Source organism: Capricornis sumatraensis, chromosome 14 (assembly GCF_032405125.1).
Source record: "Capricornis sumatraensis isolate serow.1 chromosome 14, serow.2, whole genome shotgun sequence".
Lineage (NCBI taxonomy): Eukaryota > Metazoa > Chordata > Mammalia > Artiodactyla > Bovidae > Capricornis > Capricornis sumatraensis.
The window spans coordinates 14,729,186-14,743,070 of record NC_091082.1 but is presented as its reverse complement, the minus strand read 5'-3'; the positions used below and the strand labels follow the sequence as shown (position 1 = coordinate 14,743,070).

Sequence of the window (13,885 nt, the reverse complement as noted above, 5' to 3'; positions counted from 1 at the left end):
TTGTTTATTATGGGCTTCCTTGGTAGTTGAGCTGGTAAAGAATCCGCCTGCCATGCAGGAGACCCCAGTTCAATTTCTAGATCAGGAATATCCCCTAGAGAAGAGAGGCTGCACACTCCAGGGTTCTTGAGTTTCCCTGGTAGATCAGTCTACAATGTGCTTGCAGTGGGTGGGACCTGGGTTCGGTCCCTGTATTGTGAAGATCCCATGGAGGCAACCCACTCCTGTATTCTTGCCTGGAGAAGCCCCAGGGACAGAGGAGCCTGGCAGGTTGCAGACCATGGGATCACAAAGAGTGGGACATGACCGAGTGGCTAAGCACAGCATTGTATATTAATCATTATATATTTATGATTGCTTGGTCCTTGTGAATTAACTTTTTCATAATTATAAAGTATTTCTTAATTTTTGTCATGCACCTTGTCTGGAAATCTGTATTAGCTTATTAAATATAGTTAAAACAATTTATCATTTCATATGATGAAGGAATTCCCAACATATATCAAGGAATTCATGTTTATAAATTATTCTAAATTAGTAGCAAATAAAAAATTAAAAGAGCTTGCTACACAACTGCATCTTTAAGGAAACGAATAACATCTACAGGTAGTGAAGTACATATGTTCTACAGTTTCTTCTAGAAACTATAATTTTAAGTGAGTATTTTTAAGTATGTTATCTGTCTCATGTTAACATTTGAGGATTGCATAAAGTACAAGTTGATTTTTTATGGGTGGATTGTCAATTATTTTAAGAATATGCATGGAAAAGCCATTGAAGTGAAAAATCAGTTAAATATGAAAGTGTTGATTTATTTCTGAACTTTCTATTTAGTCATTTAACTATCTTCACTGCTGCCAAATTACCTTTGTAACTAGCTTTTTAGCAGGCTGAAAGTCTCATAATAGTCTCCAAGTATGTTTCTCTCACTCAAATTTCCTTTAGTTATTTTGGTTTTGAACATAGAAATTTCAGGGGAAACTTACAAATTTTGATAAAATATTGGGTTGTATATTGAACAGGATGACTTTGTAATGAGAAACGAATTTTGGACAATTGGCTTCCTTACCATATTGAATTTTGAATTCATAAACATGATATGTCTCTATTTCTGCTTCAATTTTTCCAGACATACCAATAGGCTCCCCTGGGGGATCAGATAGTAAAGAATCTGCCTGCAATTCAGGAGACCCGGGTTCAGTCCCTGAGTAGGGAAGATTCCCTGGAGAAGGGAATGGCTACCCACTCCAATATTCTTGCCTGGAGAATCCCATGGACCGAGAAGCCTGGCAGGCTGCAGTCCATAGGGTTGCAGAGAGTTGGACACGACTGAGCACACGTGAGATCTGATACGCAGTTTGTTTCTTCAAAAAATTCCCTTGAAGAATTCAGTTTCTTTAATAGGGAGTATGCTATTCACATTTTCTACATTGTCTTATCACTGTGTGAAAGTTGCATTTTTCAAGAAATATCTCTATTTTACCCAACTTACGAAATTAATTGATGAAAAATCATTTCTAATAGTCACTTAACATTCTATTTTTCTTTTAATCCTATAGTATATTTGGTAATATCACCTCTTTCATTTTTGGTATTGAGAGTAGTTTCCTCCTTTATTTTGTGAATAAAGTTTTGTTTTTCAACATTATCATTTTCAAATTAACCTTTTAAACACACTCAGCTTCTTCCATTTCCTCTCTTGTCTAATTTTTACCTTGTTAATATTCATGATTTTTAACTTTCTTAATTTTCTGTTTTCTGTTTTCTATTAATCTTTCTCAATTTTTTCTCTCTTGTGGACTTAATTTTCCTTTTTTCTGATCGCTTCATTGTAATTTTACTCTCATTTTTTAAGATAAAAAATGAAAACATTGATTCAAACCATCCTGCTTTTTAAATCTAAGCCTGTAAAACTACCTTTTTTTACTTCTAAGTATTGCTTTACCTGTGTAAAACTACCTTTGTTCACTTCTAAGCATTGCTTTACCTGTGCCTCAAAAATTTATAAATATGTATCAATTTTATTTTCAATTAACTGTATGTGAAATATGTTCTAATCTTCCTAGTGGCTTCTTTGATGTAACAGTTATTTAGAAATGTGTTGTTTAATTCTCACGTTTATGGTTTTCTAAATAATTCATTCTCCATTAACAGTAATACTGTGGTATGATTTTTATCTAGAGAGCTGCCTATATTTACTGTACACAATTTGAAGATTATCATCGTTGATTACATAGATAATTTATTCTTATTGATTTCTAATCTAATTCCCTTGTCATAGAACACACTCTGTAAATTTTTAATATTTTGAATTTTATTCTTGTTGCGCAGCATATTGTCTGTCTTTGTGATGTTTCCATTTCATATAAAGTATATGTGAATTCTAGTTTCTAGATCAGGTTAACATTGTTGATAGTGTTCTAAAATGTACCTATGTCTTAAAATAGCTTTTTCTAGTTGTTTTATCCATCAGAGTAGGAAGGCTCTCAGAATTACTAAAAAGGGATGTGGATTTGTCTATTTCTTCTTTCAGTTCTGCCCATCTTTGCTTCATGTATTCTGATATATTCTTAGATACATTATATATTTATAATGGCATAGTCCTTGTGAATTACCTTTTTAATATTTATAAAATAGGTCTTCATAGTTATCATAATATGCCTTCTCTGGAAGTCCACATTAATTTATTGAAATGTAGATAATTAATTTAAAACACCTGATTATTTTCATGTGATAAAAGAATTCCTAATCAATTGCATGTAATTTGTCCTCAAATTATTCTCTATCAATTAAAAGCAATTATAAATTAAAAGAAAGCTAGCTAAACAACTTATTCACCCATATAACAAAACTTGAAAATTAAAAAAATTTTTTTCTATGATTTACTGACAGAAAATATGTTAAATTAAGTAAAATGAAAACTGTATATTTTGAAATCTATGGTATACAGCAAAAAAACCAAAGATATGTATAGATTAAAACTTGCTTTACAAAATAAAGGGACTTAAGTTATAGGTAGTACAATCTAGAATCTAGAAAAGAACATACATCCAAAGAACATAGAAGGAAAAAAAAAACCTAAAAGTAAAATGTCAATTTTTATAATTAGCTAAAAAGTATAAGTAGCTGATTTGCAAAATATTCAGTTTATGGGAAAATGTAGTATATAGACTAACTTTTGTAAGACTTTTAACAAATTAAAATTATTAGGACAAAAATGTTTAAACATCAGACATAAAAGAAAATAAATTCTTGAAAATACATTGATAAAAATGTCAAAATAGTTAAAACAGAAATAAGAGAAATATTTCTGATGAAACATAAAAGATTCCAAGTCTTTCCTGGTGGCTCTCTGATGGTAAAGAATCCACCCGAGTTGCAGGAGACCTCGATTCAAGTCCTGTGTTGGGAAGATCTATTGGAGGAGGGCAAGGCAACCCACTCAAGTATTCTTGCCTGGAGAATCCAGAATCCTTATGGACAGAGGAGCCTGGCAGATTGTAGTCCATGGGGTCACAAAGAGTCTGACATAACTGAGTGATTAAGCACAACACAGCACAAAAAATACTCCTGTTGACTTAGATCAGAATAGAAAATCTGATGATATTACTAATGATGAATAAAGTGTATTCAGTCAAATATTTCCCTGAATTTAATACAAAATGTTGGATCGCTGGAAGGATTTATGAGTTTCCAGCCTATACTTGCATAGTGTTTCTAATGAAATAGAAATGAAGTATGACAGGAGAAAGCAAAACCAAGGAGTCATAGAGGGCTCCAAATTCTTCCAGGTGTATTCACACAGTCTTCCCTCAGTTGAGCAGAACAGGCTTTGTCTTCAGATTATGAACTGGATATTTGAGGTATCTCCATTTGATGGACTCAGACACAGTTTACAGAGGGATCTTTTATACCCTCTGGTCACATAGAAAAAGCCAGGCTTGCTAATCCATTAAAGAAGGTTCATTCATCTATGTATATATCATTTGACAGTGCAGGCGAGCTAGTGAATTGTACCTCCAGGAGAGTACTGAACTGTAAACAATACACTCTAAATCCCAGTGAACTTATCTAACTCTTACCTGGTTCAAGAATCAGCATCAAATTAATAGGTTATTAACTAAATGTAGTTTCTCATCTGGCTAATCAACTCGCATGATAGAAAAATTTGTGAGGGCTTCAATCCAATTCCAAAATATCTGATCATAAATACCTGCTTTAAAAAAAAAAAAAAAACCCAACAACGACCCTGATAACAGTTTTTCCTCAGTACCTATAACTGAGTGAGCAATTCAATTAGGGCATCCTAAAGGTTAGAAAAAACATAAAATCTGTTTTACGTAAATCATGCAAGATTAAGCACAGGAAGAATAAAAGGAAGAAACTAAGACCATGAGACAATGAACCAAATGTGATATACTGAAGTGCTAAACAAGTTTAAGAGTATAATTACAGAGTATCATATTATTTGATCATTTATGATATAACATTAGAGCTTTCTGTTTATTGAAAAATTTTCCTTTAATATTTGAACTTATGCTTTTTAATCAAGAAATCTAAATTTAATATTTTCAGAAGCACAAATACAAACATGCCCACCTCCACCTCAGATTCCCAATGCTCGAGGTATGACAACTACTGTGAAATATCAGGATGGAGAAAAAATATCAATTCTATGTAAAGAAAATTATTTAATTCAAGATGCAGAAGAAATTGTGTGCAAGGATGGGAGATGGCAGTCAATCCCACGTTGTATTGGTAAGCAGTGCATGCATAAGTTTGTTTAAAATATTCTTTAAAGAAGATTAATACTCCTCTAAGCTTTGTATCCTTCCATGGTGGCTCAGTGGTAAAGAAACTTTTGCAATGCAAGAGATGCAGAAGATATGGGTTCAAATCCTGGATGGGGAAGATCCCCTGGGGAGGAGGGTGGCAACCCACTCCAGCATTCTTGCCTGGGACATTAAATGGACAGAGGAAGCTGGTGGACTAGAGTCTACTGGGTCACAAAGAGTTGGACATGACTAAGTGACTGATCATGCACACAATCTTTGTATGGATCAGCAAGATTAAGTCCTCTCTGTTTCTTCCAATTTATCTTGAAACAGTAAATCACAGTTTCAGTTTATGAACTGATGAACACTCTTTAACTTCTGATGTGAAACACAGACAAACTCCTTGGGCTACTGTGCAAATAACAGGTGCATTTTATGTTTATGCAAATTTTATTCCTGATGATCAAAAGACAAGAATGAAGGGACAACTGGGCTGCCCAGCCTGGGAGTCATGGTCCTGAAAAATAAGCCCCCAGAAATTCTGACTTAGAAGTCCAGAGTAACTTGTGCACAAGAAAGCCAGAGGGCTTTAGGAAACAGAGCTTCTTCTGTTCTTTAAAGGCATACAAAATCTCACATACTCTGTGTCCAAGTGAAGAGGCATCAGTGGGAAAGAGGCTTGGGTTAGACTAATTTGTTTATCTTAGTGAAACTTCTAGAGAGATAGGAGACAATTGGGATCATAGATACTGGTACCAGCCATCATGAGAGACAAGTACCACTTTAGAGTTCTCCCTAACACACACGTACATAACTTACTAGCACCAGAGGCTTAACAACTCACTGGCATGACAACACCAACCCCAGACTCCACTGGGCTCCACAGCTGCTACACCTGCATCTCACCCTGCTCTTGGGTGTGATATCACCAGCTCAAATATGCTTAGGCCCTGAAGCCAGTTCCATCAACACTTCATCCTGCTTATGAGTCGGCTGGCAGCCACCACATAAGGCACAGTCTGTCAGGCACCTGGGGAGGAGGTGGGAACCTTGCCTACCAGTGCACCCAGAGTAGTTGGCATTGACACAACAGAAGGGCACCCCTATATCATCTAGATCTGCTGCACAGATCCTACAGAGGGGACCATTCTGTTGGGCCCCATAGACTTTGGCATAAGACCACTTCTCTAAGATCAGGAATACACCTAACTCTTAGAAATAAACACAGTTAGGTAAAATCAGGAGACAGAGAAATGCATTCCAAATGAAGAAATAAGACAAAATCTCAGAAAAGTTAGTAAACAAAGTTAAGATAAGCAATCTACCTACCCAATAAAGCATTCAAAGTAATGACCATAAAGATGTTCAGTAGACTCTAGAGAAGAATGGATGAAAGCAGAATTTTAAGAATAAGAAAAATATAAAGACTAAACAGTACTGAAGATTACAACAGCTGAGATGAAAAATACACTGGAGAAAATCTTTAGTAGTTTAGAGGATTCAGAAGAATGGATCAGAGATGTGGAAGACAGGGTAGTGGAAACTTCCCAAACAGCATAGGAAAAAGAAAAAAGAATTTATAAAATGAGGATAGGTTAACAGACATCTGGGACAACATCAGTACCATTCTCATTATGGGGATCTAAAATAGAGAGAGACAGAGACTTATTTGAAGAAATAATAGCGAAACTTTTCTAACCTGGGGAAAGAAAGAGACATTCAGGTCTCAAAATCACAGACAGTCCCAAAAAGAGATGAACCTGAAGAGGTCCATACCAGAACACATTATCATTTAATGGAAAAAAAAAATTAGTAATGTTGTTGTTCCAAAGTAAGTGGCAGTGGGATCAATAATACCTTAAATGTAAATGGGTTGAATGCCCCAACCAAAAGACAAAGAGTTGGCTGAATGGATACAAAAACAAGACCCCCTATATATGCTGTCTAAAAGAGACCCACGTGAAAACAAGGGACACATACAGAGTGAAAGTGAAAAGGTGGAAAAAGATATTTCATGCAAATGGAGACGAAAAGAAAGCAGGAGTAGCAATACTCATATCAGATAAAAGAGACTGAAATAAAGGCTGTGAAAAGAGACAAAGAAAGACACTACCTAATGATCAAAGGATCAATCCAAAAAGAAAATATAACAATTATATATGTATATATGCACCCAACATAGGAGCAGCTCAATACAGAAGGCAAATGCTAACAAGTATGAAAGGAGAAATGAATAATAACACATTAATAGTGGGAGATTTTAGTACCCCACTCACACATATGGACATGTCATCCAAACAGAAAATTAGCAAGGAAACACAAACTTTAAATGATACAATGGACCAGGTAGACCTAATTGATATCTATAGGACATTTCACCCCCAAGCAGTGCATTTCACCTTTTTCTCAAGTGCACAAGGGCCATTCTCCAGGATACATCACATCCTGGGCCATAAATCTAGCCTTGGTAAATTCAAAAAAATTGAAATCCTTTCAGAGATCTTTTCTGATCACAATGTGGTAAGATTAGATGTCAACTACAGGAAAAAGAAACTATTAAAAATACAAACATATGGAGGTTAAGTTACATGATTCTTAATCACTAACAAAATAATGGAAGAAATCAAAAAGGAAATCAAAATATGCATAGAAACAAATGAAAATGAAAACAAAACAACTGAAGACATATGGGAATCAGTAAGAAGAATGCTAAGGGGAAGGTTCATAGCTTTACAAGCTTACCTCAAGAAACATACAAAAATAAATAACCTAACTTTACACCTAAAGCGACTAGAAAAATAAGAACCCCAGGTTTAGTATCAGGAAGGAAATCATAAAAATTAGGGCAGAAATAAATGAAGAAGAAACAAAGGAGACTATAGCAAAAAAAAAAAACAAAAACAAAAACTAAAAGCTAGTTCTTTGAGAAGATAAGTAAAATAGACAAACCATTAGCCAGACTCATCAAGAAAAAAAAGGGAAAAGAATCAAATCAATAAAATTAGAAATGAAAATGGAGAAATCAGAGCAGGCAACACAGAAATAGAAAGGAACATAAGTGACTACTATCAGCAGCTATATGCCGATAAAATAGACAACTTGGAAGAAATGGACGAATTCCGAGAAAAATATAACCTTCCAAAACTGAACCAGGAAGAAAGAGAAAATCTTAACAGACCCATCACAAGCATGGAAATAGAAACTGGAATCAAAAATATTCCAAGAAACATAAGCCCAGGACCAGACGGCTTCAAAGGTGAATTTATCAAAAATTTAGAGATGAGCTAACACCTATCCTTCCCTGGTGGCTCAGAGGGTAAAGCATCTGCCTGCAATGTGGTAGACCCGTGTTCAATCCCTGGGTAGGTAAGATCCCTTGGAGAAGGAAATGGCAACCCACTCCAATACTCTTGCCTAGAACATCCCACAGATGGAGAAGCCTGGTAGGCTACAGTCCATGGGGTCGCAAAGAGTCGGACACGACTTAACAACTTCACTTTCACTTTTCTTTTCAACACCTATCCTACTCAAACCCTTCCAGAAAATATAAGAGGAAGGCAAACTCCCAAACTCATTCTGTGTGGCCATCACCACCCTAATTCCAAAACCAGACAAAGATGCCACAGAAAAAGAACACTAAAGGCCAATATCACTGATGAACATACATGCAAAAATCCTTAACAAAATTCTAGCAAACAGAATCTAACAACATATTAAAAAGATCATACATCATGACCAAATGGGCTTTATCTCAAGGATGCAAGGATTCCTCAATATTCACAAATTAATCAATGTCATACACCACATTAACAAATTGAAGGAAAAAAACCCCGTATGATTATCTCAATAGATGCAGAGAAAGCCTTTAACAAAACTCAACATCCATTTATGATAAAAACCGTCCAGAAAGAAGGCATAGAAGGAACATACCTCAACATAATAAAAGCCATATATGATAAACCTGCACCAAACATTATCCTCAATGGCAAAAAATTGAAATCATTTCCCCTAAAGTGAGGAACAGGACAAGAGTGCTCACTCTCACCACTACTATTCAACATAGTTTTGGAAGTTTTATCCACAACACTCAGAGAAGAAAAGGAAATAAAGGAATCCAGATTGGAAAAGAAGAAGCAAAACTCTCATCTTTTGCAGATGACACGATCCTCTACATAGAAAACGCTAAAGACACCATGAGAAAATTACTAGAGCTAATCAATGAATATAGTAAATTTGCAGGATATAAAATTAATACACAGAAATCTCTTGCATTCCTATACACTAACAATGAGAAAACAGAGAAATTAAGGAAACAATAGCATTCACCACTGTGATGAAATGAATAAAATACTTAGGAATAAATCTACCTAAAGAAACAAAAGACCTATACATGGAAAGCTATAAAACAGTGATGAAGGAAATCAAAGATGACACAAATAGATGGAGAAATATACCATGTTCATGGATCAGAAGAATCAACATACAGAAAATGAGTATACTACTCAAGGCAATCTATAGATTCAGTGCAATGCCTATCAAGCTCCAACAATATTTTTTTCACAAAACTAAAACAAATAATTTCACAATCTGTATGGAAATACAAAACAAAAACAAAAACAAAAACAAAAACAAACAACAACCCTCGAATAGCCAAAGCAATCTTGAGAAATAAGAATGGAACTGGAGGAATCAACCTGCCTGACTTCAGACTATACTACAAAGCTATACAGTCATCAAGATAGTGTTGTACTGGTACAAAGCCAGAAATATAGATCAACGGAACAAAATAGAAAGCCCAGTGATAAACCCATGCACCTGTGGACACCTTATCTTTGACAAAGGAGGCAAAAATATGCAATGGAGTAAACACAATCTCTTTAACAAATGGTGCTGTGAAAGTGGTCAACCAGCTATAAAAGAAGGAAACTAGAACACTTTCCAACACCATACACAAAAGTAAACTCAAAATGGATTTAAGATCTAAATATAAGATCAGAACCTATAAAACTCCTCCAGGAAAACATAGGCAAAACACTCTTTGACATAAATCACAGCAAGATCCTCTATGACCTACCTCACAGAGTAATGGAAATAAAAGCAAAAATAAACCAATGAGACCTAATTAAACGTAAAAGGTGTTGCACAATGAAGAAAATTCTAAGCAAGGTCACTGCCTTCAGAGTGGGAGAAAATAATAGCAAACAAAGCAACTGACAAAGAACTAATCTCAAAATGATAGAAACAACTCATGCAGCTCAATACCAGGAAAACAAACAACCCAATCCAAAAATGAGCCAAAGCACTAAGCAGACACTTCTCCAAAGAAGACATACAGATGGCTAACAAACACATGAAAAAATGCTCAGCATCACTCATTGTCAGAGAACTACAAATCAAAACCACCGTGAGGTACCATCTCATGCCAGTCAGAATGGCTGCTATCTAAAAGTCTAATGCAGGAAAAGGTGTGGAGAAAAGGGAACCCTCTTACACTGTTGGTGGGAATGCAAACTACTACAACCACTATGGGTAACAGTGTGGAGATTCCTTAAAAAAAAAAACAAAACAGAACTGAAAACAGATCTGCCATATGACCAAGTAATCCCACTGCTGGGCATACCCATTGAAGAAAACAGAATTGAAAGAGACACATGTACCCCAGTGTTCATCAAAGCACAGTTTACAATAGCTAAGACATGGAGCCAACCTAGATGTCCATCAGCAGACGAATGGATAAGAAAGTAGTGGTACATATGCAAAACAGAATAATACTCAGCTATTAAAAAGATTGCATTGGAATCAGTTCTAATGAGGTGTATGAAACTGGAGCCTATTATACAGAGTGATATAAGTCAGAAAGAAAAACACTGATACAGTATATTAATGCATATATAAGGAATTTAGAAAGATCCTATACACGAGACAGCAAAAGAGACACAGATATAAAGAACAGACTTTTAGACTCTGTGGGAGAAGGTGAGGGGGGGGGTGATTTGAGAGAATAACATTGAAACATGTATATTACCATATGTGAAATAGATTACCAGTCCAAGTTCAACGCATGAAACAGGGCACTCAAAGCTGGTGCACTGGGACAACGCAGAGGGGTGGGATAGGGAGGGAGGTGGGAGGGGGGTTTGGGATGGGGGTACAAACATGGCTGATTCATGTCAATGTATGGCAGAAACCACCACAATATTGTAAAGTAATTAGCCTCCAATTAAAATTAAAAAATTAAATTAAAAATTAATTGAAAGAAATTTGTTGTTCAGTTGCCAAGTCATGTCCAACTCACTGCGACCCCATGTACTGCAACATGCCAGACTATCCTGTCTCTCACCATCTCCCAGAGTTTGCCCAAGTTCATGTCCATTGAAACAGTGATGCCACCCAACCATGTCATCCTCTGTCACCCTCTCCTTCCAGAGGAAAGGCAGTAGTTACCTACAAGGAGACCCTTACAAGTATCAACAGCTTCTGAAGAATAGTTTTTAGGTCACAGTGGACTGGCACAACATATACAAAGTAATGAAAGGAAAAAAAACTTTCAGGCAAGACTACAGTATCCATGAAAAACATATTGCAGGCATAGTGTGATGTCCCTTCACACCTGTCATAATGGCTACCATGAAAAGGACAACATCAAGTGTTGTCAAAGATGTGGAGAAAAGGGAATCTATGTGCACTGTTGGTGGGACTGTAAACTGGCAGAGTTGCTATGAAAAAGAATGTGGAATTTCCTTTAAAAATTAAAACTAGAACTACCATATGATCCAGCTATTCCACTACTGGGTATTTATTCATAGGAACCGAAAACACTAATCTGAAAAGATATATGCACTCCAATGTTCACTGCAGCATTACACACAATAACCAAGGTTTGGAAGCCACCTAAAGAGTTCACTGATATATATGTAGATAAAGAAGGCGTTTTATATATACACACTATATGAACTATGACCGAGCCATAAAATATGAAACATTTCCATTTGCAACAAGGTGGATATGTCTAGGATGTATTTATTCTAAGAGATGTAGGTCAGATAGAAAAAGACAAATGCCACATGATTTCACTTATTTGTGGAATCTAAAAATAAAAGGAAAACAGGCTCATACAGATACAGAAAATTAGTGAGTTGCAAGAAAGGAGGAGGGGGTTGGCAAAGTAGATACAGGGGATTTTGAAGTACAAACTCCAGTTATGTAATAAGGAAGCCAGGGGGATGTAATATACAGCATACAGAATGTGGTCAATAATATTGTAATAAATTTGTTAGGAAATATTGTTACTAGACATATTGTTAGTCATTTTATAATGTATGTAAAAGTAAAATCATTCTGTAGCCCATTTGAAGCTAACATACTGTTATACATCCAACATTTCAATAAGAAATTCATTTAAAAAAGGATGAAGGGGCATATTGAACAAGTGGTAGTAGCATAGTGTTTATGGAGACAAATAGCTTGCAAGTTTCAAATATCTGTCAGTTTTAAAATTCTGTAAATTGTTCTGAGTATTCTTTTCTTTCTATTCTTATTTTAAAATCCAAAGTAATATTTGATTGTATTAACATGTTAAATTTAAAGATTATATTTGTACTTTACTCTTTGACCTCTGTACTTCATATAGAAAAAATTGGATGTTCTCAACCACCTCAAATAGACCATGGAACCGTTAACTCATCTAAATCTGCAGAAAAAAGGAGAGAAATACATGAACAAAGGCTGTATGCACATGGCACGAAGTTAAGTTATACTTGTGAAGAAGGCTTCGAGATATCTGAAAATAATGTGATAATATGCCACATGGGAAAGTGGAGCTCTCCGCCTCAGTGTGTAGGTGCGGACACTAGGCAAACCAAAATCTATTTTCAGTACCATTCATTAAAACTAATCAATTGTCATCAAAGTCATGAGACTCGATCCATTAGATTTCTAAATACATCAAGTAACTTATCTATTTATAGGTCATTTATGTATTAAAATGTATATATTTATATATTAAATTTGACATATAAAATTAATCATTTTTGTTATTAATAATATTGTTCCTTCTATAGAGAATCGCTTTTCAATCTGGCAGTTATTTTGTATTAGCACTGGATATGCAATAAAACCAAACCTAACTATTTATATTAGTAAACCCATTTATATTCCTATCTATTTAAGTTTCAAAAAAATGTCCTATGTCTTCCCTAAAATGTCCCTTTTAATTTCTTACAATATATAGTACGTTTCCTAAGATGATGTGTGGAGTCTCAATGTGTTTTTCTTTCATTATTCATGATTGGTTAGAGAAGCACTGATGGTTTCTTTCATATATTGGAAACTTCAGTTTCAAGTTCTTGCTCAAGTGGACACACACCAGAATGGTAATTTTAGGAAAAAATTGTGCATTTTCCTCCCATGTCATGGAAGTTCCTGTATAAGGATTTATTATTTTCAAGTAACACTACCAAATATGTTGACCAGTACATCAAATTAAATTTCAAAGATAGCAAAACATGAAATCATTCTTTCATTTCTTCCTAGGACTTCCTTGTGGACTTCCACCTTATATTCAGAATGGTGTTGTATCTCACAAGAACGACAGTTACCAATATGGAGAAGAAGTTACTTATGACTGTGATGAAGGGTTTGGAACTGATGGACCTGCATCTATAAGATGTTTAGGGGGGCAATGGTCTCGTCCACAAGATTGCATAAGTATAGTATTTTTCCTTTTATTCTAAAGCTGACAAATATCTTTTAATTCAAAGCATAAATGGCCCAAATATGAAATTAAGCAGTAATTCTAGAATTTAACAAAGTATCTATGAAAAGTTCTGAATTCTGGTAGAGAATTAATAACCCTAGAAATAATAAAAGTTTGATTTGTTGTTGTAGTTCAGTCATTAAGTCGTTGCTGACTCTTTGAGACCCTATGGACTGTAGCAAGCCAGGCATCCCTGTCCTTCACCGTCTCCTGGTGTTTGCTTAAACTAATGTCCATTGAATCGGTGATGCCATTCAACCATCTCATCGTTTGCTGTCCCCTTCTCCTCCTGCCCTCAATCTTCCCAGCATCAGGGTCTTTTCCAATATGTTGGCTCTTCATATCAGGTGAAGAA

The 13,885-nt window shown here is 35.3% G+C and overlaps 1 protein-coding gene across 1 annotated transcript in view; it reads left to right on the top strand.

Annotated features, from left to right (window-relative positions):
- The window catches only part of CFH (complement factor H), a 110,465-nt gene that overhangs the window by 79,680 nt on the left and 16,900 nt on the right, over window positions 1–13,885 (top strand). Inside the window, exons 16-18 of the mRNA XM_068986105.1 lie at window positions 4,576–4,758; window positions 12,406–12,615; window positions 13,308–13,481. Of these exons, the coding sequence (XP_068842206.1) occupies window positions 4,576–4,758; window positions 12,406–12,615; window positions 13,308–13,481 (567 nt within the window). The remainder of the gene's footprint in view (window positions 1–4,575; window positions 4,759–12,405; window positions 12,616–13,307; window positions 13,482–13,885) is intronic.